The sequence below is a fragment of the Saccoglossus kowalevskii genome, chromosome 14 (assembly GCF_978046115.1).
Source record: "Saccoglossus kowalevskii chromosome 14, keSacKowa6.1, whole genome shotgun sequence".
Taxonomy (NCBI): Eukaryota; Metazoa; Hemichordata; class Enteropneusta; family Harrimaniidae; genus Saccoglossus; species Saccoglossus kowalevskii.
In genome coordinates this window covers 5,179,771-5,206,826 of record NC_140654.1, presented here as the reverse complement: position 1 = coordinate 5,206,826, position 27,056 = coordinate 5,179,771, and the positions used below count along the sequence as shown (strand labels likewise).

The 27,056-nt window shown below is 35.7% G+C and overlaps 3 protein-coding genes and 1 long non-coding RNA gene across 6 annotated transcripts; all 4 read left to right on the top strand.

Moving 5' to 3' along the window:
- The first annotated feature begins 3,986 nt into the window (after positions 1 to 3,986).
- Positions 3,987 to 5,733, top strand: LOC146734398 (uncharacterized). The gene is made up of 5 exons (XR_014931593.1): positions 3,987 to 4,077; positions 4,202 to 4,237; positions 4,397 to 4,432; positions 5,255 to 5,365; positions 5,624 to 5,733. It is a non-coding gene; the product is annotated as an uncharacterized LOC146734398 (long non-coding RNA).
- Positions 5,734 to 5,751: 18 nt separating this feature from the next.
- On the top strand, positions 5,752 to 11,081 carry LOC144347298 (proprotein convertase subtilisin/kexin type 9-like). The gene is made up of 7 exons (XM_085508234.1): positions 5,752 to 5,884; positions 6,083 to 6,196; positions 7,173 to 7,379; positions 9,131 to 9,274; positions 9,522 to 9,635; positions 9,767 to 9,958; positions 10,308 to 11,081. Exons 1-7 carry the CDS (start codon positions 5,752 to 5,754, stop codon positions 10,379 to 10,381), a joined length of 978 nt encoding a protein of 325 aa, XP_085364360.1. The 3' UTR covers positions 10,382 to 11,081.
- Positions 11,082 to 18,736: 7,655 nt separating this feature from the next.
- On the top strand, positions 18,737 to 21,875 carry LOC146734397 (uncharacterized). 3 transcript variants are annotated; one of them, XR_014931592.1, is made up of 7 exons: positions 18,737 to 18,792; positions 18,944 to 19,070; positions 19,195 to 19,230; positions 19,390 to 19,425; positions 20,625 to 20,738; positions 21,085 to 21,198; positions 21,840 to 21,875. XR_014931592.1 is itself a non-coding variant. In XM_085507827.1 (6 exons), the coding sequence occupies exons 1-6, from the start codon at positions 18,763 to 18,765 to the stop codon at positions 21,138 to 21,140; spliced, it is 399 nt and encodes a 132-aa protein (XP_085363953.1). In that variant the 5' UTR covers positions 18,737 to 18,762; the 3' UTR covers positions 21,141 to 21,404. The 3 variants fall into 3 exon arrangements, 2 of the variants coding, with proteins under 2 accessions (XP_085363953.1, XP_085363954.1); XM_085507827.1 differs by lacking the exon at positions 21,840 to 21,875 and having other exon boundaries at positions 21,085 to 21,404; XM_085507828.1 differs by lacking the exons at positions 21,085 to 21,198; positions 21,840 to 21,875 and adding an exon at positions 20,246 to 20,370 and having other exon boundaries at positions 20,625 to 20,717.
- Positions 21,869 to 26,430, top strand: LOC146734396 (proprotein convertase subtilisin/kexin type 9-like). Its single transcript, XM_085507826.1, has 5 exons — positions 21,869 to 22,381; positions 24,130 to 24,273; positions 24,521 to 24,634; positions 24,766 to 24,957; positions 25,302 to 26,430. Exons 1-5 carry the CDS (start codon positions 22,090 to 22,092, stop codon positions 25,373 to 25,375), a joined length of 816 nt encoding a protein of 271 aa, XP_085363952.1. The 5' UTR covers positions 21,869 to 22,089; the 3' UTR covers positions 25,376 to 26,430.
- Positions 26,431 to 27,056: the final 626 nt, after the last annotated feature.

Genomic DNA, 27,056 nt, shown 5'->3' with positions numbered 1-27,056 from the left:
TTGCTTGCATAAAACTGACCAGACACATTCAATTTACCAGACTGTTGAACAACTAGAAAAAGTGAAAAAAAATACTTCTTATCGCCAGCATAAATGCGTAATTATTTTTTTTACAGAAAAAGTAATTTTTCACCTTTGATTAAGTAACGGATCATGGAATGCAGATACGGGCATGGCAAACACACCTTTGTAAAGCTTGAAGTCTGGCGATTCTAAAAATATATACTTTCCTGGGTCTATTTGTAGTCATTTGGTCACAATTAGAAGATGAAAACAAGTATGCTACCTTAAGGATTCATTGTCATTGGTATACTACATTTTCGTAACTTTATATCACCTACAAATAAAAACCATAAATGTAATGAAATTTAATACACGCCACAATTGTAATCACCACAAATACTATAATTGTACGATAATAACTTTTGTGAAGTAAATTACTTTTATGACAAAGCAGTTTTATTGGTCCAAGCACAAGACTCTTATTGTTATTGTCTTGTCTTGAACGACAGTTGTGTTAACCTTGTAGTAGAGGGTTATAACATCTGTGGTTGAAATTATATTTCATTATAGGTACAAATGTCAGGGTTATTACATTTATAGTTGAAGTTATTACATCTGTGGTAACATTTTATTATATTTGTGGTTGCTATTGTTTTTATTTAATTTTCGTTTCAAGTTTATTGCATCGTATTTGATATTACACTCTTACATTTGTGGTTGAGGGTTATTTCGTTCACTACATGGAATTAACATCAGTGTACTACGTTATTCATTTTGCCAAACAAACTATGAGTTGTAAGCTGTTATTAGTTGTCAGCATCCTTTATTCTGTTTCCGTCAAATTACCGCAAACCCTGCAAATAGAAGTGTGCATAGAATCATGGGAAGAAATGATGTGCATTGCCGTGTGAAAACTGTCATAAAGGTGATTGACAGGTCATACTTGTTTACAACTTTGGAAGGAGAATTGGAATCTACCTAGTGTTATTTAAATAACAAAAGATGTTTATGATCTACTGAGTTGCCTGCGTGGCACAGCTACTGCGATATTGTGAGACAAGTGATACAGGATTCAGCCATCATTCTGTGAGATTTGTATGAACTGCTCTGCAAGCAATATCCCTCCATACTCTTCTTCGCTGTTGTGTTGCAGCAGCTGTCATCCATTTCTACATCCTGGAACTGTGAGTTATCACCAATGCACACTTCCCTAAGCAACCTCTATTTTAGTGACTTTATTCATTGTATTTTACTGAGCTTTGTTGCTTGTAACTATTTTGAAGTTATTAAAGCCAGGAGCTTTAACTTGATATTTTGGTTTATGTGTATTTCATTTCCAGTACTATTGTCTTGTATACCCCCATATTAGCAGTGAAAGAACCCCCCCCCCCCGTCCAGTGTGAGTTCTGTGAGTGGGTGCCCTCTCCTTAGCAGGCCTTACACTGTGACATTAGTATGAAATTAATTATATACGAAGATTAATGAGAAACTTGACATATCAAAAATTTATCATTACTGTTTCCAATAAACTTACAAAATTACGAATAATTATCCTGCACAACTATCCATGTGTATACCTTTGAGACTTCTTTTACGTCAACATTACTAGGACTCGAACCCAGAATCCCCATTCCATTACAAGTGTGCTCCATTTACACTGCAAGTTACGCAGTAGTTCACTTGAATGCAGACCAGACTAGTAACGCAAGGTACACGTCAGCTTCTACCTGCTACTCAAGTAGTCTTTGTTGACACTGTTGACACCACTATTCCAAAACGTGCTCCACACAATATGGTTGTCTATGGTCAAATTAATTCACTACCCTATGAAATTAGGTGCATTCGAGGCGTATAATATCATGTACGCAACTAACAATTGTCAAGTTCTCAACTCGCTCGTGTGGCGACCGTTGACACAAGGCAAAGACTTTATTTGTCAATGACTTCAAACCACAGTTTTTATTATGACTCGACCCACAGTCAACATGAACACAGTCAGCTCAAACAGACAACAGCGACCAACATAAAATGTTGTGCTCTCTCTAAAAACCTTTGGCAAAGCGACTGACTACACATGTGCACTGATTAATTATGTTAATTAATTCAATAGATCCAGATGCCCTAGTAGCAACACGCTGCCATATGTTTATCGCTTAATCACGTTTCACGATATTATGTGCTTAACACTTGCGACCACCGCCACTATAAAATAAATACCAAATGGTGACAGTATCACATATTATTATACATCTGTCACCGTAACGCCATAATTACAGCGTGTCATAATTTTGCGGTATTTTACGAGGTATTTTCATCGTCCCAATATTGGGAAATATGGAATGATTACGCGCGTAAGCGTCCTCTAATACTAAAAACAAACGTGGCTGCGCAGCCACATGAGTTTGACCGACTTAAACATAAAGAAGTTCGCTGATTCTGTTCTAAATATTTTTGATTTCGGCATTCCCATGATGTATCCTTGGAAGTAAAAGATCTATAACAATAAGGTTATTACGAGGATACCTCAAAGTATGCATGAAGACAGCGGGAGTATCGACTGACGCGCAGCAACTCATCTTATTACAATTGTGGATCTTCTCCAAAACTATCAGGGATATTTTGTTAGCGAAATCCATCTATAACACTACCTTGCCACCCTGTTTATATATCATTTCAACACTATTATACCTCAACTGATTGTAAAGAAATAAGCTTTCCAGAACTAATTGGAAAATTTCCACATTTTCACAGCTAAAAGACAGTATTCAACTAGGCTGTGGTTGTTTTTATTCCGACATGACGTCATTATCCTTAACTTAATATTGTGTGTATATGAGCAGTTTAATTCGAGTGGTATGTTGCAAGCTAAGCGGTGTTGTTTTTTGTACATCGATGCTCGTTAACGTGCATTATGATTATTTACTTTGTACATAGTTTTCGGTTTAAACCATGTTCATAACAAAGTGAAACTAACTTAAAGCTGAACTTAACTTTATAGATGATACTGGCGGCAGGTTTTAAGTTGGCTAATCCGCTAGTTTGAAAGGTATTATGTTGTATCGTATCCCTTATTGAAAGGAACAGAAGGCTTTTGTGAGTTTGTAGAATACGTCTGTAGAACGAGTTTGTAGAACTATACAAGCTGCACGCACAAAAAGCATGTTTGTGAAAGATTCGCGAGTTTGATTTTATGTGCACGATGTACCAAGTCATACACATGAAACTGTAATGTACCAGGACAAAGGCGTGCCTGTGTTGAATAATAATGACCAGAAATTCATTACTACAGGCATGTGCTATGCATGTATTGATTCGAGAAGTTTGACAATGTTCTCCCGCAAGCACAACACTAAGTACAAAACATTCGTCTCGTAACCACTCATGCACACGGCTACATCTAACAACAGTCAGTTGAGATATACTGTACACTCAATTCATGAGTAAATAGCATAAGTTGAAACTTGGGCCTGTTGCAGTAATCATATAAAATATACAAGATATACGTAGCATGTATGCCAATGCCTGCACGTCAAATCATCCAGAGCTTAAATCAATGTTGTTCAAAGGTCATGGGAATAATATGGTATGCCTGCCGATGGTAGTGGGATTAAACTAATTATTCATAAATCGATGGTTCAATAGCTAGTTACAATCTGTTACCGTAGTGCCAGACGTAAACATTGATATAACAAAGTTGTAATCCACATACTTGCAAAAGGCATACGACTACTAGCATACAGATAACTTAGGTTACTTTTTACATCATGGCACCTAGAATTACTCCAATTGAAGGGGTAAGTTTCGTTCGTGCATTATTTCTACCGGTGAGAGCTATTTATCCTATGCAACATTGTTACATATTTTTGCTTGATTTAAAGAATTTACATCACATATTTAATTTAATGGTTTATTTGGTTTGATTGTTACGTGAATCATATATCATACAGAAAGGTGATGGTGGTTCCATGTTTACCTTGAGACGGGTGGTAAGTGCAGGCACGGCGCTACTAACAACTGCTTTAGTGGTCGCTATACCAAGTAGTATTCTTATCCCCGATGACAGTGCAACTAAGGGTGAGTATCAAAATTATAAATTGCATTCAGATAAACTGTCTGTTAAACGAGCAATATCTTCAATCGCATGGATGACAACGTAACATGCTGAATAGTCGCTAATATAACCTGCGTTTGTTTTTAGGTTATATCAATGAAACCGATGTTGCGAATACGACAGGTAAAACATTTTGTTTACGCTACGTACGTGAAACAGCAGCATACTGATGTGTTGACTCGATAAAGAGATATCAATATTCAATATCGTGAAATGCCATTAAACATGTATTAGTTTTTGTTTCCTTTGCTAGACTTTGGCTAATTTGTATATTCATTACAGCTGATCTATTCACCACTGGACTTCCAATTACAACAGGTAGGGCGATGTCACTGATTTGTCGTGTAGTAACATTTTCATTATGTTGTCTATAACGTGGTTGTATTACATAACTTTACATTGAGGTTTAGAACAATTGAGTTCAGAATCCCAATTTGCATTTAAATAATGTCAATGGTATAAATGTGTGTGGCCTATTGCATGGTTTGCAGCAACGTGTTAGACGGATAACAGATTTAATGCGACACAAAATTGATTTATTAATTTTGGTGGGCTTCCAATAAATAAACATGAAGGGATCATTTTAGCTCGGACCATGCGACAATTAAAATTACCAGATAGCATCTAGTTTACAACGAGACGCATTTCAGAAATGTTTAAAAAAATAATAGTAATTTCGACCTGTTTAGGTCCAGTATTCATTAAATATCACACTTAATATGAACGTATAACTAAAATAAATTCTAGGATTGCTAGGTTGCCTTCATATAATCATGGCAAGTATCACCTGCATAATGAACACGTCACATATGAACGGTATATTCCCAAGTAAATTTAAAGTAGCATCCTCTACTGACTAACCGCCAAATCTAGGTATCACTTTTTTGGCGACGAGTTGTACAATTAGGGGAGACATATGCATATTTGGTGCTAGGTCGCCTGTGCTCTTTGAAACTCGTTCATGATTTGCGTTCAACAAAAGGTGATTAAGTATTATATTGAATATCCATTTTAACGATTGGATACTCATATGAGGGCAAGGGAGTTCCGTTACACTAAATTTGCAAATTGACAAATTCAGTAATCACAACACGAGTTTACGCAGTAAGTCGACCAATACCATCTCTTGTTTTACTTCAGATCGTGACTTCTGTTCAGTTGAGCCGTGTGAGAATGGTGTATGTATTGATTTCGTTCATGGATACACGTGTAACTGTTACCTGGGATTTACTTGAGCAAACTGCGATTTCAGTGAGTAGCTATTTGTACGAGACACAATTCACTCTATAATTGTAGTAGATAAAAATATTGTAGTAGATAAAAACTAATACATCTAACCATGCATGATAATACCGATTAAGGAGTGAAGGGTTGTTAATTTTGATCAAAGCAATATTGATAATGTCCATCGTTTCTGATTTTCTGTGATGACATTGGAACTCATTTTCGAATCAGGTTTTCGTGGTATATTGTCTAATTAACATGTACTTTTGTTACTGTTGAACATAGATGTAAACGAGTGTGACTCGAATCCGTGTCAGAACGGCGGCACATGTGTTGATGGAGTAAACGGCTACATTTGTTCATGTAATGGAGGTTTTATTGGCACACACTGCGATACAAGTAAGTCTTCATTTATGGAGCCTGGTCTTATTTTACGACTTGTGCTTATATTTTGGAAAAAAACGTCGCATACGATCCGTTTTCACTGTTTATTGAGAATATACAATATTGTAGTAGATAGAAAGAGAATATACAATATTGTAGTAGGTAAAAACTAATACATCTAACCATACATGATAATAACAATTAAGGGGTGAAGGTTGCTAATTTTGATCAAAGCAATATTGTACCCCGATAATGACCATAGTTTCTGATTTTCTGTGATGACATTGGAACTAATTTTCGAATCAGGTTTTCGTGGTATATTGTCTAATTAACATGTACTTTTGTTACTGTTGAACATAGATGTGAACGAGTGTGACTCGAATCCGTGTCAGAACGGCGGCACATGTGTTGATGGAGTAAACGGCTACATTTGTTCATGTAATGGAGGTTTTATTGGCACACACTGCGATACAAGTAAGTCTTCATTTATGGAGCCTGGTCTTATTTTACGAGTTGTACTTATATTTTGGAAAAAAACATCGCATGCGATCTGTTTTCACTGTTTATTGACGTCATGAAAACAAATGTAGCGAATGCCCTTGTTGTGTTTGTATTTGTTGTATAGATGCTTTCAATGTAGAAGTACTGGTATTGACATCTGACATACATAAACTGCATGGAATGCCTTAATCGTCAACTGCAACATATAATATATTCAATGCACCATATAATATAACGAATTCATCACACAACATGACCATTGCATCTCATATCATCAATACATCACATAATATAACTAGCGATGCATTCATATTCAGCACTGAATATTAGTATACAAATATGTAACTGTATGTTATAGCTCACCAGTGTGGCACGCCTGTACATGCACGATTGTGAGTAGCTGAAAGTTTTAATTCATGCAAGCCGATCTAAAATAAAGCAATAAACCACCGTCGAATGCAGGCGGGTATACCTCGAGTTTGTTGTGCAAAATTGAGTAGTATACCTAATAACTTCAGCAGTGGTTTATTGCTATTATATTATACCAACTTCAGTTTAAATGCAATTCTGAGACATGGCAACAACCTTAAATAATCTAATATACATATGTGAAGCAACGGTCGAAAGGTTGTACTAGCAGCCGTGATGAAATATGCCCTGGAACTAGCGTACATCGAGTATAGATGAATCAAGTGGTGGAACAAACTCACACCTGTATATTAACGCAGCTAAGTTTATTCAAATAGTTTCTTGTTAGCGATACACAACACACATAAACTAAACGAATAAACCCAGCCGCGAGGTATCTCAATAGTTTCAATAGGTTTTCCATAGTTTCACAATAGTTACAGGCAACGTTGATGTATGATATACATGAGAATAACCACCTCTAGAGGAGAAGAAATGCGATATGACAATAATTTAATTCGATTACATCATATATTCACAGGTCCCGAACCTATACTTACGACCCGAGTCTCTGCTATATCGGGCACCAATAACGACGACACTACTTATGTGACATGCGCAGATGGAGAGGTTATGCTTGACTGTGCCTCCTATTTACCCACTACTGGTGGTAAACTTGATGGAGAATATATTTTGGTGGAGGACGAAGTTCCTCGCTGCTATGCCGCTAATGGTTACATAGCAAATGGTGGGTGGCTGATATAAGAATAGTGTGCTTCAAAAAAAAAATATATTTTATAATATGCAACTGAATTGATTGCTATGTCATTCAAACGTTTCATTCACACTTGGATTATTTTATCCCAAAAAATACAAATACAGCAGAAAACTAATTATACTAATTATATTTAATATTATTATACATCTGTAACCGTAACGCCATAAGTTACAGCGTACCGTGATTTTGCGGTATTTTACGGGGTATTTTAAACCTACCATATGAGGAAATGCGAATTCCAAATATGGAATGATTACGCGCATAAGCGTCCTCTAATAATAAAAACAAACATGGCTGCCACCAGGGTTTGACCGGACTCCACACAAAGAAGTTCGCTGATTCTGTTCTAAACTTTTTGGATTTTGGCATTCCCATGATGTATCATTGGAAGGAAAAGGTATAGCGTCGGTCGATACTCCAGCTGTTCTCTCTTCGTGGATACTATGAAGTATTCACGTTATAACCTCATATTATCACGAATGACAATTACTATGATGCTGTAATAGAAATTTCGCTGTCTCAAGGTTAAATGAAACGTTACCACACACGTGGTCTACTGATGAAATACGTTACGCTCTATAAATATGACTAAAGTCCAACATTGTATCGCATATAATAAACAAATATGAAAACAAATCAATTAGTTATATGCTGATGACCTTGTCTCTGTGTCAGAAACTGAAGAAGGTTTACAATATTGTTTAAATAAGTTAGCATCCTACTGCAGTATGTGGAACCTAAAAGTGAACACATCAAAAACAAAAATTATGATTTTTAATAAAAATGGCAAATTACTAAATCATAAGTATAGTGTTTATTTACGGCGCGCCAAGTGTTGCAAAAATATCCTGTCATACAGAATAATGAAAAACTGAATTTCATAGCCTTTTTCTCAAAATGCGGAAAATAGAAAATAAGAATATAAGGCAGGAGCAACGACAAGATAAATAAAAAAAAACAAAAACACATACATACAAAAATAAACATACGAGCAGATTAGAAATAATTATAACTTAATTCAAGAAAGAATTTAATACAGAGCAGTACTTGACAAAAAATATATATGCAAACTCAGAATTAGTGATCATAATTTATGATCAAAACAAAAGCGGATGATAGAATGTGTGAAAGGTGTGGTACTAATAAAGTTGAGGATGAATTTCACTTTCTTATTGATTGTCCACAACACAAAAAAGCAAGAATGAGGCTATTTAAATCAGCACAAACCTCAAATCATTTTTTCAATATGTTAGATAATGAAGCAAAGTTTATATATATTATGGGCAACATACATATAGAACCGGCAGTTTATATTAACGAAAGTGCTATTTTCTTATCCAGTGTTATCAGTATATTTATATTCATCATTTCTTTTTTTGTTTCTTAGAATAACATTTGACTATGTTCTATTCAAAATGCATAATGTCAATGAAGTTATTATTATTATGATTATTATTATTGTGTTGGTATATTTTGCAATTGCCAGCCATAATATCAAGTGTTGAATCTAATAAATTGACCTATCAAAATAATAATACCATTACATGGTATGGAGCCATAGCACAATACTACTCTACTTTATTATGAAATATGAAATAAATTTCTTCAACGATCATAAAAAACAAAAGTTTGCACCAAAAATATACACGGTTATAAGTGACGACATACATAATTCATTGCATTGTTATTGCATTGTTCGTTAGTGTATTTGCATATTGCAGGTGCTGTGGCATATGCAAGGTGCGCTACCTGGCATTTAATGGAATGTGAATACATAGCTGGGCCGCATACCAACCATGCTGATGATGCAACAAGTACAGTTATGTGCAGTGAATATATCAACGGAATACCATCATTTCCAACTGGTAATGATAACACAAACCAACAATACACAATTTAATGTGTTCACCTCAGCCTGTTCGGACATTTGGTCGAACAATACTACTTATCAGACTAATGAATTACATCAATGTCTGTAATTACCACCATACTTGGTATTTTTTGAACACAATCTCAATATATTTGTAGATATATACCATGTGAAAGACAACATCTTACTCAATACAAATACTATTTGTCGACAACTTCTCTTCTCAACATTCTTTGTACCAGGATGCATGGCATACTCACGCTGGGACTTAGATGGAGGTTACCCTGCATCCCAAAGACTGGAAGAAGTGTTCCAAGAACTTCAAACACGAGGATGCGTTGCTCAAAACGGTTCTCGTAAGTATGACGTAATCTTAAATCAATTAGTCCTAGCATGTAGATATTTATCCCCATCTTTGTACTGGTATAATGTGATACCACATCTTTGAATGAAATAATTGGTGTATTTGATAATTTCTTTTATGTAGCTGTTGGTTACGCCCAACCATACGCTGCTTGTTGTGCCGCACCGGGTCTTTACTGTAAGATAAAATGGAGTGAAGGTAGTGGAAGTACTCAAGGTTCAATGGCTGAGGTTTCGTGTGAAGACGGGTGGATCATGACCGGCTGTTCTGCAATCAATAATTGGAATCAGAATGATGGAAGTTATATAAGTGAAGGTAAACAGACAATTGACGTATGCCGTAAATTACTCTCGAGATGATAGTACAACTGTGGTATATGATTGTCATGACTACAATTGTTTATGTTTGGCTTTACTGTATACTGCGTATCAACCAACAATCTATTAGCAGTGCACATGTAAGCTATTTGTGCCAAGAGATTATGGTTATGAATTAGGCCAGTTGGTTCTTAAAATCCGTTCACTGAAATATTACTGCACTGTACTGCTACCCACAAACGCAAACAACTTAATGGTTAGTCATGGATTCTATCTCGGAAGGATCATCTCATGTGATTATTGGTGAACATGACATATCTCATTAAGATTTCTGTTTAATTCAACAGATGATATTTGCCGTGCTAGAAATGGTGGTGGAAATGACCAATGGGCAATTGCGACATGTTGTAAACAACTTTAGAGTGATTTACTTCCAGCCCGATCAAACCTTATAATGATGCAGATATATTTGTCCAGCATATATTGCTTTGCCTGGCATGATAGGCATAAGCTCTCGTCGACTGATTCTCCCATTTATCAGCCAATCTTTAAGAAAATGCGTAGTATCTAATGAAGATATTGTGTTAGTTTGGTTTAAACAAGTTACGTTTCAAAGTAATCGCACCATTTAAAGGAATTGTATTTTTGAAAATGATGATAAGCAAAATCTAAATTCACGCAAAAATACCTATAACCAAATTCTGTCGAGTTAATTTTAGTTCATAAAAAGAAATGTGCTTTAAAAACAGCATTCCACTGCAGTAATTCTATGAAAATATGGCACCTCTTATAGTTTTGAAATTAAGGCTCTTGAAATAAATTGTTAAATTGCAATCGAGACTGAATACTGAACTGAAATTAGGTTGACTACGAAAGACACTGGGTATTTTTCTCACATTTAATGGAATATTTTAAACCTCTGTCATAGGCAAAACGAGCGATGATTGGCAGGCATTACAGTCAAAACTTACAGATGACGTTTTTAGTGTGGCCACATTTACCAACTAAACCTTCTTCATTTCAACGTATGGTTTACAATTTTGAGAAATAATTATTATGATGTTGTTGATAAATAGTATATCCCTTACATAAATAATTAATTCATTATTTGTCTGAAGTAACTTCCTTCTAGTCCTCGATATCCTACAACTTTCCGTTGCTGGTTTGCCATTTTATTGAACTTGTGTACGTAAATTTGTCTGTTTATAAATTGGCCTAGATGACCCATCTCATTATGTCAATCATACATTGCTGTCTCTCTGTTACTAGGCAGTAAGTACAACTGGTTCACCGTATTGCTTTTCGTGTCAGTCTTCCGCCTGTACAACACGTATTTTTCTACTCCTTCAATGCAGTGGATACTTGATGTTTGTTGTCTGCGTACAGGTGGTGTACCACTCAAAATATAGCTATACACCGTAATAATTGTAGGATCCGCCATGGGCCAATTGTAAGTTTTTCCACTCGGCATGACTGACTGAGCCTTTAGGAGTATTATCATTTACAGACAGCGCACAATATCTTGGAGTGTTGCTAACTATTTCCACTGCTGGTACCATAAGAGTAAGTTTGCTTTCAAGGATTGCTACTACGGATTGACTGCTGATCACCATCAATTCTTCAGGTTTAGGGGAACCAAATCCAACCAGTGGGAACGTCCTTTCTCACCTGTGGAGTATCCCACTTGTGGTCTCCTCGAGAGAGCATCTGCATCTCCATTGAGCGCCCCACTGCAATATGATATCCGAAAATAATAATCCGCCAACCTTGCCATCCACCGATGACCAGTTGCGTTCAGTTTGGCGCTAGTGGCGACGTACACCAACGCGTTGTCGTCAGTTAATCTGGAAGTGGAGACCTAACAGCAGATCAGGAAACTTGTTTGTCACCACCCGCTTCAAGGCTAAGAACTCCAATTTGTGTGCAGGATACAGTCTCCCACTCTTTGAGAGCTAGCGACTGGCATAAGCTATCACTCTTCACATTCTTATCCTGTATCTGGTACAACGCTGCTCCGAGTCCCAGCAGATTGGTATCCGTGTGAAGCTCAAACGGCAGTGAATAATCTGGATACCCGAGTACTGGTGGATTCGTGAGTCGTTCAACTAAGGTATCAAATGGCACCTGGCACCTTTCACTCCCTTTGAAATCAAGAGGTTTTTCACGTACGATTTTTCCTCCCTTTGGGCGATGTTTCGAATATAATCCAATAGTCGAGTTGTTCAGGGGCTTTGCTATTTTAGAAAAGCCTTCCACAAATCTACGGTAATATCCACATACTCCCAAGAACAATTTAGTCTCCTTAGCACTGCGAGGTACAGGTGAAGTCCTAATCGCTTCTGTCAAGGCAGGATCAGTCTTAATGCCTTCACGCGATAATAATAGAAGTGACCGTCTACTGAGAGGCTTTCAATTATCTGTGATCCACTATTTCCTTTTGACATCTACATGTCACGCATTTGCTAATCAACTTTCGTGCTGCTGCATTAGCAATAATAATCCAGTATTTTTCGCTCAGTTTTGAAATCATGTGCATTCTACCCATGTGCCGACTCCTAACGTGCATCTATGGCAAAATAAGCTCAGACACTTTAGAAAGATTATTTTGGCAAGATTATTGGTAGCTTGTATCGTCTGGAATTGCTGTAACGTTGAGGCGCCCTCCTCGATGCAGGACATTGTTTTTATCAATAATTGGGGTAATAAAAATACTACAGTTGAGGGCACTCTCAGGGTATTACATTAATTGAAACTGACAGTACTTTTATTGTGATTATAATTGACAACAAAGCAAGGTCAGGAAAAAGATGTGTAAATTAACTGACATTTATTATAGATTGAGATCATTTGTTACACATTTCCTTTGGTCTGATGGGGGCATTTTTAAATCATATCTGAATGAAATATTTTGGATTCTGAAAAATCTAGTCCGTCTTAAATCCTCCAGTAAATATGTTTGCACATTGTACTCATTTATTTAAAACAATTCTTGAAATATATAAATAAAATAGTCTGGCAACTCTCTTCAATTAGGATGTACAGTCGTTTTTGATTTGTAGCCATAATGAACACTTTTTATTTTATTTTTAAAAAAACATCCTAATTTACTTTTAAGATTGCGCTCCATTTACAAGTTCGTTTTTTATCCAACCATTATCCCATTGTGCATATGTACAAAGGGAGTTATATTCAGACGTTTTCATTTAAAACGAATTGTTTTTGTTAAACTGTTCGGCCTTTCGGATTTTACTGAAAACAATACGATTTATTCCTTACAGCCGTTGGTTAATTCCCAGTAAAGCCACACCTGCTGGTGGTGTTTCTAAAACTTATTGTGTACATTCTTGTTTCGAAAACTTCACATGAATGGTGAAAACTCAGCAGCGTTGCTTTGTACGATAAATACCGTGTAGTGCATGTTAAAGATTATTTGTTGGTCATTTATTTATAAATCTCGTATCTCCTATGCCGAGTGTCTTTATAGATTATTTTGTTAGTCATTTACGCCACTCTATGTATATTTTCAATATAATAATATTCCTGAAAATCGGCTAAACAAATTCCTAAACAGGTATCACAATTAGGTGTATCATAATTCACGTTATACATATTCGTGCACATCATGTTCTCCAAAATGCCAATTGTTAGGCATTTTCTGCAAATCAGCTCATTATATTCAACTTCCTTGTTGAAACGATGATCAAAATGAAGACTTGGAAAGACAAAGGAATTTCTGATAGCGCGTAAAGAAATATTTAGGTTTATTGATGTTTTGGTGATGTATCATCTTACATTGCCGATACGCTCGTACAGCACGTGATAAAACAGTGACGTAACTACCGCCAGACATGTATATGTATACATACAACGTCAGGGTTATGAGTATAGCTACAACATAGCATATTTTCAAACAATGAAAGTAGTTATAGCGGGAGGGTCGTCACCTGCGCACGCGCGGGAATTGACTCCCAAGCGACGATAACAACACACGCTAAAACACACAAAGGCTCATGGATAGACTATTGTTTGTAAACATTACAACAATGACACGCTATGACCAACTGACGCATGCGTAGGTGACGACTCCCCCACTTTATGCACTAATTTATTGGAAAGTTATTGTTAAACCATTGTGGTACATTATTTAACATAATGCGTAACCTTATTGCATATAATGCCATGCGCTTACATATATTGAAAATGCGCATTTTCATTGGTTGCTCAATACCATGTACACGATGGTCATACGTTAAAGACAGTGATTGGAAAGATCGAATCACAATAAAACGAATATGTGCAATATTTCCCTGATGTGAACTGAACAAATCCAAAATTCCTTCAGTTTAAGGTAGCGAGACTATTATTTGTGTTGAAAATTACGATTTTCACATTTATTTATTAATTGATGAAATGCACTATAAAATTTCATGTGATAAAGTCAACATAACATAGAATGTCATGTAAGTTGGTTAAAATGTAGATTTTCTGAAGGGAAGCAAGGCAGCCTCAGTAGTGTTTCCAAAATCAAGAACACAGGTTTAATCTGTGTGCCTTTAAGTTTCAAAGATAAACTCAAGACAAAGCAATGTTAGGATGTGTTATCAGTAGCTATCTGACACACAATGAGTGTTTCCAAACATTTGAGTGGTTTGTCTCCGCCCCTGTTTGTTTCACAGATTAGTCATTTGCATATGAATGTTTCAGACACAAGGTCACACAGCCACTGAAAAAAAAATCATTGATTTTGGTGTTTTCATATGCCGAATTTATCCAATTATAGCTATCCCATTCCTATATTTTTTTGGTTTCCAATAGCCTTACACATTTGGATGTCCATACACATGTTAAAGCAGACCTTGATGGGAAAACAAATTGATTGTGCCGATAAACAAGCTTGAAAATCTTTGCTGTTACTTCATGGACGTTTTCTAGGAGTTTATGTTTTTCAAAATACAAGGTTTTAACAAAAAATAACGTATACTTATTGTCGTCGGATTAACACCAAATTTTCACGGCTTTGAGGTGACAGTGAGAGGAACTTGAATGTGTCCAGACAAACTATTTCATCGATTATTTACCAACGAGTTGTGGTTTGAGTTGGGGGCAATGCGACTAAAACAGTAATTGAAATTCAGCACACTGTTTTTTAAAACGCGTTGCTTGCATAAAACTGACCAGACACATTCAATTTACCAGACTGTTGAACAACTAGAAAAAGTGAAAAAAATACTTCTTATCGCCAGCATAAATGCGTAATTATTTTTTTACACCTTTGATTAAGTAACGGGTCATGGAATGCAGATACGGGCATGGCAAACACACCTTTGTAAAGCTTGAAGTCTGGCGATTCTAAAAATATATACTTTCCTGGGTCTATTTGTAGTCATTTGGTCACAATTAGAAGATGAAAACAAGTATGCTACCTTAAGGATTCATTGTCATTTGTATACTACATTTTCGTAACTTTATATCACCCACAAATAAAAACCATAAATGTAATGAAATTTAATACACGCCACAATTGTAATCACCACAAATACTATAATTGTACGATAATAACTTTTGTGAAGTAAATTACTTTTATGACAAAGCAGTTTTATTGGTCCAAGCACAAGACTCTTATTGTTATTGTCTTGTCTTGAACGACAGTTGTGTTGAACTTGTACTAGAGGGTTATAACATCTGTGGTTGAAATTATATTTCATTATAGTTACAAATGTCAGGGTTATTACATTTATAGTTGAAGTTATTACATCTGTGGTAACATTTTATTATATTTGTGGTTGATATTGTTTTTATTTAATTTTCGTTTCAAGTTTATTGCATCGTATTTGATATTACACTCTTACATTTGTGGTTGAGGGTTATTTCGTTCACTACATGTAATTAACATCAGTGTACTACGTTATTCATTTTGCCAAACAAACTATGAGTTGTAAGCTGTTATTAGTTGTCAGCATCCTTTATTTTGTTTTTGTCAAATTACCGCAAACCCTGCAAATAGAAGTGTGCATAGAATCATGGGAAGAAATGATGTGCATTGCCGTGTGAAAACTGTCATAAAGGTGATTGACAGGTCATACTTGTTTACAACTTTGGAAGGAGAATTGAAATCTACCAAGTGTTATTTAAATAACAAAAGATGTTTATGATCTACTGAGTTGCCTGCGTGGCACAGCTACTGCGATATTGTGAGACAAGTGATACAGGATTCAGCCATCATTCTGTGAGATTTGTATGAACTGCTCTGCAAGCAATATCCTTCCATACTCTTCTTCGTTGTGTTGCAGTAGCTGTCATCCATTTCTACATCCTTGAAGTGTGTGTTATCACCAATGCACACTTCCCTAAGCAACCTCTATTTTAGTGACTTTATTCATTGTATTTTACTGAGCTTTGTTGCTTGTAACTATTTTGAAGTTATTAAAGCCAGGAGCTTGGTATTGATATTTTGGTTTATGTGTATTTCATTTCCAGTACTATTGTCTTGTCTACCCCCATATTAGCAGTGAAAGAACCCCCCCCCGTCCAGTGTGAGTTCTGTGAGTGGGTGCCCTCTCCTTAGCAGGCCTTACACTGTGACATTAGTATGCAATTAATTATATACGAAGATTAATGAGGAACTTGACATATCAAAAATTTATCATTACTGCTTCCAATAAACTTACAAAATTACGAATAATTATCCTGCACAACTATCCATGTGTATACCTTTGAGACTTCTTTTACGTCAACATTACTAGGACTCGAACCCAGAATCCCCATTCCATTACAAGTGTGCTCCATTTACACTGCAAGTTACGCAGTAGTTCACTTGAATGCAGACCAGACTAGTAACGCAAGGTACACGTCAGCTTCTACCTGCTACTCAAGTAGTCTTTGTTGACACTGTTGACACCACTATTCCAAAACGTGCTCCACACAATATGGTTGTCTATGGTCAAATTAATTCACTACCCTATGAAATTAGGTGCATTCGAGGCGTATAATATCATGTACGCAACTAACAATTGTCAAGTTCTCAACTCGCTCGTGTGGCGACCGTTGACACGAGGCAAAGACTTTATTTGTCAATGACTTCAAACCACAGTTTTTATTATGACTCGACCCACAGTCAACATGAACACAGTAAGCTCAAACAGACAACAGCGACCAACATAAAATGTTGTGCTCTCTCTAAAAACCTTTGGCAAAGCGACTGACTACACATGTGCACTGATTAATTATGTTAATTAATTCAATAGATCCAGATGCCCTAGTAGCAACACGCTGCCATATGTTTATCGCTTAATCACGTTTCACGATATTATGTGCTTAACACTTGCGACCACCGCCACTATAAAATAAATACCAAATGGTGACAGTATCACATATTATTATACATCTGTCACCGTAACGCCATAATTACAGCGTGTCATAATTTTGCGGTATTTTACGAGGAATTTTCATCGTCCCAATATTGGGAAATATGGAATGATTACGCGCGTAAGCGTCCTCTAATACTAAAAACAAACGTGGCTGCGCAGCCACCAGAGTTTGATCGACTTAAACATAAAGAAGTTCGCTGATTCTGTTCTAAATATTTTTGATTTCGGCATTCCCATGATGCATCCTTGGAAGTAAAAGATGTATAACAATAAGGTTATTAAGAGGATACCTCAAAGTATGCATGAAGACAGCGGGAGTATCGACTGACGCGCAGCAACTCATCTTATTACAATTGTGGATCTTCTCCAAAACTATCAGGGATATTTTGTTAGGAAAATCCATCTATAACACTACCTTGCCACCCTGTTTATATATCATTTCAACACTATTATACCTCAACTGATTGTAAAGAAATAAGCTTTCCAGAACTAATTGGAAAATTTCCACATTTTCACAGCTAAAAGACAGTATTCAACTAGGTTGTGGTTGTTTTTATTCCGTTTTGTTTTTATTGTTCATAACAAAGTGAAACTAACTTAAAGCTGAACTTAACTTTATAGATGATACTGGCGGCAGGTTTTATTAAGTTGGCTAATCCGCTAATGCGCTGTCTTTGTTGCATATAAGAAATCCACCCACAGGTTAAATGAGATTGCGTGGAAGTTTTAATATTAGTTTGAAAGGTATTATGTTGTATCGTATCCCTTATTGAAAGGAACAGAAGGCTTTTGTGAGTTTGTAGAATACGTCTGTAGAACGAGTTTGTAGAACTATCCAAGCTGCACGCACAAAAAGCATGTTTGTGAAAGATTCGCGAGTTTGATTTTATGTGCACGTAATGTACCAGGACAAAGGCGTGCCTGTGTTGAATAATAATGACCAGAAATTCATTACTACAGGCATGTGCTATGCATGTATTGATTCGAGACGTTTGACAATGTTCTCCCGCAAGCACAACACTAAGTACAAAACATTTGTCTCGTAACCACTCATGCACACGGCTACATGTAACAACAGTCAGTTGAGATATACTGTACACTCAATTCATGAATAAATAGCATAAGTTGAAACTTGGGCCTGTTGCAGTAATCATATAAAATATACAAGATATACGTAGCATGTATGCCAATGCCTGCACGTCAAATCACCCAGAGCTTAAATCAATGTTGTTCAAAGGTCATGGGAATAATATGGTATGCCTGCCGATGGTAGTGGGATTAAACTAATTATTCATAAATCGATGGTTCAATAGCTAGTTACAATATGTTACCGTAGTGCCAGACGTAAACATTGATATAACAAAGTTGTAATCCACATACTTGCAAAAGGCATACGACTACTAGCATACAGATAACTTAGGTTACTTTTTACATCATGGCAACTAGAATTACTCCAATTGAAGGGGTAAGTTTTGTTCGTGCATTATTTCTACCGGTGAGAGCTATTCATCCTATGCAACATTGTTACATATTTTTGCTTGATTTAAAGAATTTACATCACATTTAATTTAATGGTTTATTTGGTTTGATTGTTACGTGAATCATATATCATACAGAAAGGTGATGGTGGTTCCATGTTTACCTTGAGACGGGTGGTAAGTGCAGGCACGGCGCTACTAACAACTGCTTTAGTGGTCGCTATACCAAGTAGTATTCTTATCCCCGATGACAGTGCAACTAAGGGTGAGTATCAAAATTATAAATTGCATTCAGATAAACTGTCTGTTAAACGAGCAATATCTTCAATCGCATGGATGACAACATAACATGCTGAATAGTCGCTAATATAACCTGCGTTTGTTTTTAGGTTATATCAATGAAACCGATGTTGCGAATACGACAGGTAAAACATTTTGTTTACGCTACGTACGTGAAACAGCAGCATACTGATGTGTTGACTCGATAAAGAGATATCAATATTCAATATCGTGAAATGCCATTAAACATGTATTAGTTTTTGTTTCCTTTGCTAGACTTTGGCTAATTTGTATATTCATTACAGCTGATCTATTCACCACTGGACTTCCAATTACAACAGGTAGGGCGTGTCACTGATTTGTCGTGTAGTAACATTTTCATTATGTTGTCTATAACGTGGTTGTATTACATAACTTTACATTGAGGTTTAGAAGAATTGAGTTCAGAATCCCAATTTGCATTTAAATAATATCAATGGTATAAATGTGTGTGGCCTATTGCATGGTTTGCAGCAACGTGTTAGACGGATAACAGATTTAATGCGACACAAAATTGATTTATTAATTTTGGTGGGCTTCCAATAAATAAACATGAAGGGATCATTTTAGCTCGGACCATGCGACAATTAAAATTACCAGATAGCATCTAGTTTACAACGAGACGCATTTCAGAAATGTTTAAAAAAAATAATAGTAATTTCGACCTGTTTATGTCCAGTATTCATTAAATATCACACTTAATATGAACGTATAACTAAAATAAATTCTAGGATTGCTAGGTTGCCTTCATATAATCATGGCAAGTATCACCTGCATAATGAACACGTCACATATGAACGGTATATTCCCAAGTAAATTTAAAGTAGCATCCTCTACTGACTAACCGCCAAATCTAGGTATCACTTTTTTGGCGACGAGTTGTACAATTAAGGGAGACATATGCATATTTGGTGCTAGGTCGCCTGTGCTCTTTGAAACTCGTTCATGATTTGCGTTCAACAAAAGGTGATTAAGTATTATATTGAATATCCATTTTAACGATTGGATACTCATGAGGGCAAGGGAGTTCCGTTACACTAAATTTGCAAATTGACAAATTCAGTAATCACAACACGAGTTTACGCAGTAAGTCGACCAATACCATCTCTTGTTTTACTTCAGATCGTGACTTCTGTTCAGTTGAGCCGTGTGAGAATGGTGTATGTATTGATTTCGTTCATGGATACACGTGTAACTGTTACCTGGGATTTACTGGAGCAAACTGCGATTTCAGTGAATAGCTATTTGTACGAGACACAATTCACTCTATAATTAGCATGGCAACAGAGAATATGCAATATTGTAGTACATAAAAACTAATACATCTAACCATGCATGATAATACCGATTAAGGAGTGACGGGCTGTTAATTTTGATCAAAGCAATATTGATAATGACCATCGTTTCTGATTTTCTGTGATGACATTGGAACTCATTTTCGAATCAGGTTTTCGTGGTATATTGTCTAATTAACATGTACTTTTGTTACTGTTGAACATAGATGTGAACGAGTGTGACTCGAATCCGTGTCAGAACGGCGGCACATGTGTTGATGGAGTAAACGGCTACATTTGTTCATGTAATGGAGGTTTTATAAGCACACACTGCGATACAAGTAAGTCTTCATTTATGGAGCCTGGTCTTATTTTACGACTTGTGCTTATATTTTGGAAAAAAAACGTCGCATACGATCCGTTTTCACTGTTTATTGAGAATATACAATATTGTAGTAGATAGAAAGAGAATATACAATATTGTAGTAGATAAAAACTAATACATCTAACCATACATGATAATAACAATTAAGGGGTGAAGGTTGTTAATTTTGATCAAAGCAATATTGTACCCCGATAATGACCATAGTTTCTGATTTTCTGTGATGACATTGGAACTAATTTTCGAATCAGGTTTTCGTGGTATATTGTCTAATTTACATGTACTTTTGTTACTGTTGAACATAGATGTGAACGAGTGTGACTCGAATCCGTGTCAGAACGGCGGCACATGTGTTGATTGAGTAAACGGCTACATTTGTTCATGTAATGGAGGTTTTATTGGCACACACTGCGATACAAGTAAGTCTTCATTTATGGAGCCTGGTCTTATTTTACGAGTTGTACTTATATTTTGGAAAAAAATATCGCATGCGATATGTTTTCACTGTTTATTGACGTCATGAAAACAAATGTAGCGAATGCCCTTGTTGTGTTTGTATTTGTTGTATAGATGCTTTCAATGTAAAAGTACTGGTATTGACATCTGATATACATAAACTGCATGGAATGCCTTAATCGTCAACTGCAACATATAATATATTCAATGCACCATATAATATAACGAATTCATCACACAGCATGACCATTGCATCTCATACCATCAATGCATCACATAATATAACTAGCGATGCATTCATATTCAGCACTGAATATTAGTATACAAATATGTAACTGTATGTTATAGCTCACCGGTGTGGCACGCCTGTACATGCACGATTGTGAGTAGCTGAAAGTTTTAATTCATGCAAGCCGATCTAAAATGAAGCAATAAACCACCGTCGAATGCAGGCGGGTATACCTCGAGTTTGTTGTGCAAAATTGAGTAGTATACCTAATAACTTCGGCAGTGGTTTATTGCTATTATATTATACCAACTTCAGTTTAAATGCAATTCTGAGACATGGCAACAACCTTAAATAATCTAATATACATATGTGAAGCAGCGGTCGAAACGTTGTACTAGCAGCCGTGATGAAATATGCCCTGGAACTAGCGTACATCGAGTATAGATGAATCAAGTGGTGGAACAAACTCACACCTGTATATTAACGCAGCTAAGTTTATTCAAATAGTTTCTTGTTAGCGATACACAACACACATAAACTAAACGAATAAACCCAGCCGCGAGGTATCTCAATAGTTTCAATAGGTTTTCCATAGTTTCACAATAGTTAGCGGCAACGTTGATGTATGATATACATGAGAATAACCACCTCTAGAGGAGAAGAAATGCGATATGACAATAATTTAATTCGATTACATCATATACTCACAGGTCCCGAACCTATACTTACGACCCGAGTCTCTGCTATATCGGGCACTAATAACGACGACACTACTTATGTGACATGCGCAGATGGAGAGGTTATGCTTGACTGTGCCTCCTATTTACCCACTACTGGTGGTAAACTTGATGGAGAATATATTTTGGTGGAGGACGAAGTTCCTCGCTGCTATGCCGCTAATGGTTACATAGCAAATGGTGGGTGGCTGATATAAGAATAGTGTGCTTCAAAAAAATAATATATTTTATAATATGCAACTGAATTGATTGCTATGTCATTCAAACGTTTCATTCACACTTGGATTATTTTATCCCAAAAAATACAAATACAGCAGAAAACTAATTATACTAATTATATTTAATATTATTATACATCTGTAACCGTAACGCCATAAGTTACAGCGTACCGTGATTTTGCGGTATTTTACGGGGTATTTTAAACCTACCATATGAGGAAATGCGAATTCCAAATATGGAATGATTACGCGCATAAGCGTCCTCTAATAATAAAAACAAACATGGCTGCCACCAGGGTTTGACCGGACTCCACACAAAGAAGTTCGCTGATTCTGTTCTAAACTTTTTGGATTTTGGCATTCCCATGATGTATCATTGGAAGGAAAAGGTATAGCGTCGGTCGATACTCCAGCTGTTCTCTCTTCGTGGATACTATGAAGTATTCACGTTATAACCTCATATTATCACGAATGACAATTACTATGATGCTGTAATAGAAATTTCGCTGTCTCAAGGTTAAATGAAACGTTACCACACACGTGGTCTACTGATGAAATACGTTACGCTCTATAAATATGACTAAAGTCCAACATTGTATCGCATATAATAAACAAATATGAAAACAAATCAATTAGTTATATGCTGATGACCTTGTCTCTGTGTCAGAAACTGAAGGTTTACAATATTGTTTAAATAAGTTAGCATCCTACTGCAGTATGTGGAACCTAAAAGTGAACACATCAAAAACAAAAATTATGATTTTTAATAAAAATGGCAAATTACTAAATCATAAGTATAGTGTTTATTTACGGCGCGCCAAGTGTTGCAAAAATATCCTGTCATACAGAATAATGAAAAACTGAATTTCATAGCCTTTTTCTCAAAATGCGGAAAATAGAAAATAAGAATATAAGGCAGGAGCAACGACAAGATAAATAAAAAAAAAAAAAAACACATACATACAAAAATAAACATACGAGCAGATTAGAAATAATTATAACTTAATTCAAGAAAGAATTTAATACAGAGCAGTACTTGACAAAAAATATATATGCAAACTCAGAATTAGTGATCATAATTTATGATCAAAACAAAAGCGGATGATAGAATGTGTGAAAGGTGTGGTACTAATAAAGTTGAGGATGAATTTCACTTTCTTATTGATTGTCCACAACACAAAAAAGCAAGAATGAGGCTATTTAAATCAGCACAAACCTCAAATCATTTTTTCAATATGTTAGATAATGAAGCAAAGTTTATATATATTATGGGCAACATACATATAGAACTGGCAGTTTATATTAACGAAAGTGCTATTTTCTAATCCAGTGTTATCAGTATATTTATATTCATCATTTCTTTTTTTGTTTCTTAGAATAACATTTGACTATGTTCTATTCAAAATGCATAATGTCAATGAAGTTATTATTATTATGATTATTATTATTGTGTTGGTATATTTTGCAATTGCCAGCCATAATATCAAATGTTGAATCTAATAAATTGACCTATCAAAATAATAATACCATTACATGGTATGGAGCCATAGCACAATACTACTCTACTTTATTATGAAATATGAAATAAATTTCTTCAACGATCATAAAAAACAAAAGTTTGCACCAAAAATATACACGGTTATAAGTGACGACATACATAATTCATTGCATTGTTATTGCATTGTTCGTTAGTGTATTTGCATATTGCAGGTGCTGTGGCATATGCAAGGTGCGCTACCTGGCATTTAATGGAATGTGAATACATAGCTGGGCCGCATACCAACCATGCTGATGATGCAACAAGTACAGTTATGTGCAGTGAATATATCAACGGAATACCATCATTTCCAACTGGTAATGATAACACAAACCAACAATACACAATTTAATGTGTTCACCTCAGCCTGTTCGGACATTTGGTCGAACAATACTACTTATCAGACTAATGAATTACATCAATGTCTGTAATTACCACCATACTTGGTATTTTTTGAACACAATCTCAATATATTTGTAGATATATACCATGTGAAAGACAACATCTTACTCAATACAAATACTATTTGTCGACAACTTCTCTTCTCAACATTCTTTGTACCAGGATGCATGGCATACTCACGCTGGGACTTAGATGGAGGTTACCCTGCATCCCAAAGACTGGAAGGAGTGTTCCAAGAACTTCAAACACGAGGATGCGTTGCTCAAAACGGTTCTCGTAAGTATGACGTAATCTTAAATCAATTAGTCCTAGCATGTAGATATTTATCCCCATCTTTGTACTGGTATAATGTGATACCACATCTTTGAATGAAATAATTGGTGTATTTGATAATTTCTTTTATGTAGCTGCTGGTTACGCCCAACCATACGCTGCTTGTTGTGCCGCACCGGGTCTTTACTGTAAGATAAAATGGAGTGAAGGTAGTGGAAGTACTCAAGGTTCAATGGCTGAGGTTTCGTGTGAAGACGGGTGGATCATGACCGGCTGTTCTGCAATCAATAATTGGAATCAGAATGATGGAAGTTATATAAGTGAAGGTAAACAGACAATTGACGTATGCCGTAAATTACTCTTGAGATGATAGTACAACTGTGGTATATGATTGTCATGACTACAATAGTTTATGTTTGGCTTTACTGTATACTGCGTATCAACCAACAATCTATTAGCAGTGCACATGTAAGCTATTTGTGCCAAGAGATTATGGTTATGAATTAGGCCAGTTGGTTCTTAACATCCGTTCACTGAAATATTACTGCACTGCACTGCGCAAACGCAAACAACTTAATGGTTAGTCATGGATTCTATCTCGGAAGGATCATCTCATGTGATTATTGGTGAACATGACATATCTCATTAAGATTTCTGTTTAATTCAACAGATGATATTTGCCGTGCTAAAAATGGTGGTGGAAATAACCAATGGGCAATTGCGACATGTTGTAAACAACTTTAGAGTGATTTACTTCCAGCCCGTGCTGCCGAGCAAACCTGATATTGATGCAGATATGTTTGTCCAGCATACACTGCTTAGCCTGACATGATAGGCATAAGCTCTCGTCGATGGATTCTCTCATTTATCATTTAGGTGTAGACAGCCAATCTTTATGAAAATTCTATAAATGCGTAGTATCGAATGAAGATATTGTGTTAGTTTGGTTTCAACAAGTTACGTTTCAAAGTAATAGTAGCATTTAAAGGAATTGTATTTTTGAAAATGATGATAAGCAAAATCTAAATTCATGCAAAAATACCTATAACCAAATTTTGTCAAGTTAATTTTAGTTCATAAAAAGAAATGTGCTTTAAAAATAGCATTCCACTGCAGTAATTTTATGAAAATATGGCACCTCTTATAGTTTTGAAATCAAGGCTCTTGAAATAGATTGTTAAATTGCAATCGAGACTGAATACTGAACTGAAATTAGGTTGACTGTGAAAGACACTGGGTATTTTTCTCACACTTAATGTAATATTATTTCGAATTTACAGATTGTCCTTCACGCACTAAATATTTTAAACCTCTGTCATAGGCAAAACGAGCGATGATTGGCAGGCATTACAGTCAAAACCTACAGATTACGTTTTTAGTGGTCACATTTACCAACTAAACCTTCTTCATTTCAACGTATGGTTTACAATTTTGAGAAATAATTATCATGATGTTGTTGATAAATGGTATATCCATTACATAATTAATTAATTAATTCATTATTTGTCTGAAGGAACTACCTTCTAGTCCTCTAGATCCTACAACTTTCTGTTGCTGGTTTGCCATTTTATTGAACTGTGTACGTAAATTTGTCTGTTTATAAATTGTACTGCGGTGTTGAATTTGAATTGAAGCACATAAAATTTGGATTTGTATGTACGTTAAAAGCCACATTTAGTTCGATACTTATGTTGAGTTGTAATTGTGGGACTTTAAAATGTGTTAATTATAGGATAATAAATGTTCATCATTTTGTTAATATTACTACAATGTATTACTAAATATACACTAAAAATGAATCTTACATCGTAATTGCCTTTGATTAAAATAGCTCATCGCTCCAGCTTTTGCATTTTTGTGTGAATGCATGATGTTACCAGTCAGTTTGGTGTGTTTTATTGATTAGTTCATGGACGACTATTAAAAGCTTCATCTTCTGTTGTTGGTGGATATTACAAATATTTTATTCAAATGATGTGTTTAAAATTATTTTGATGCAATTTAGATGCGGTGTATGGACAAAGAGTGAACGAATGCATTTCGACGATCGTGACGACCGACGCGTAGCGGAAATCAATGCGTTCCTGTACTGTCTAGAACATGTTTTTCGGTATTATTAGAACATCCTTATCATTATACATTTATTCTTGCTTGTATCCATGGTATAGTGACTTGCACGATCGTTTGCTGACGTGATTGAATTTCAGTCAGCGACCGATGAAAACAAAAGAATGTGTTTCAATGTGATGTAAATATGACGCATATTTATCATGACAATACTTTCGAATACGTCCGAACGGCCTTTGTATGCCATTTGCATAATTCAATAATGCACTAAAGACATTCTGGTGACTGTATGCAGCACATATAATTAAGAATGCGGCATTTTTCAAGGTAATTTCTCCCAACGTATATGGTACTCCCG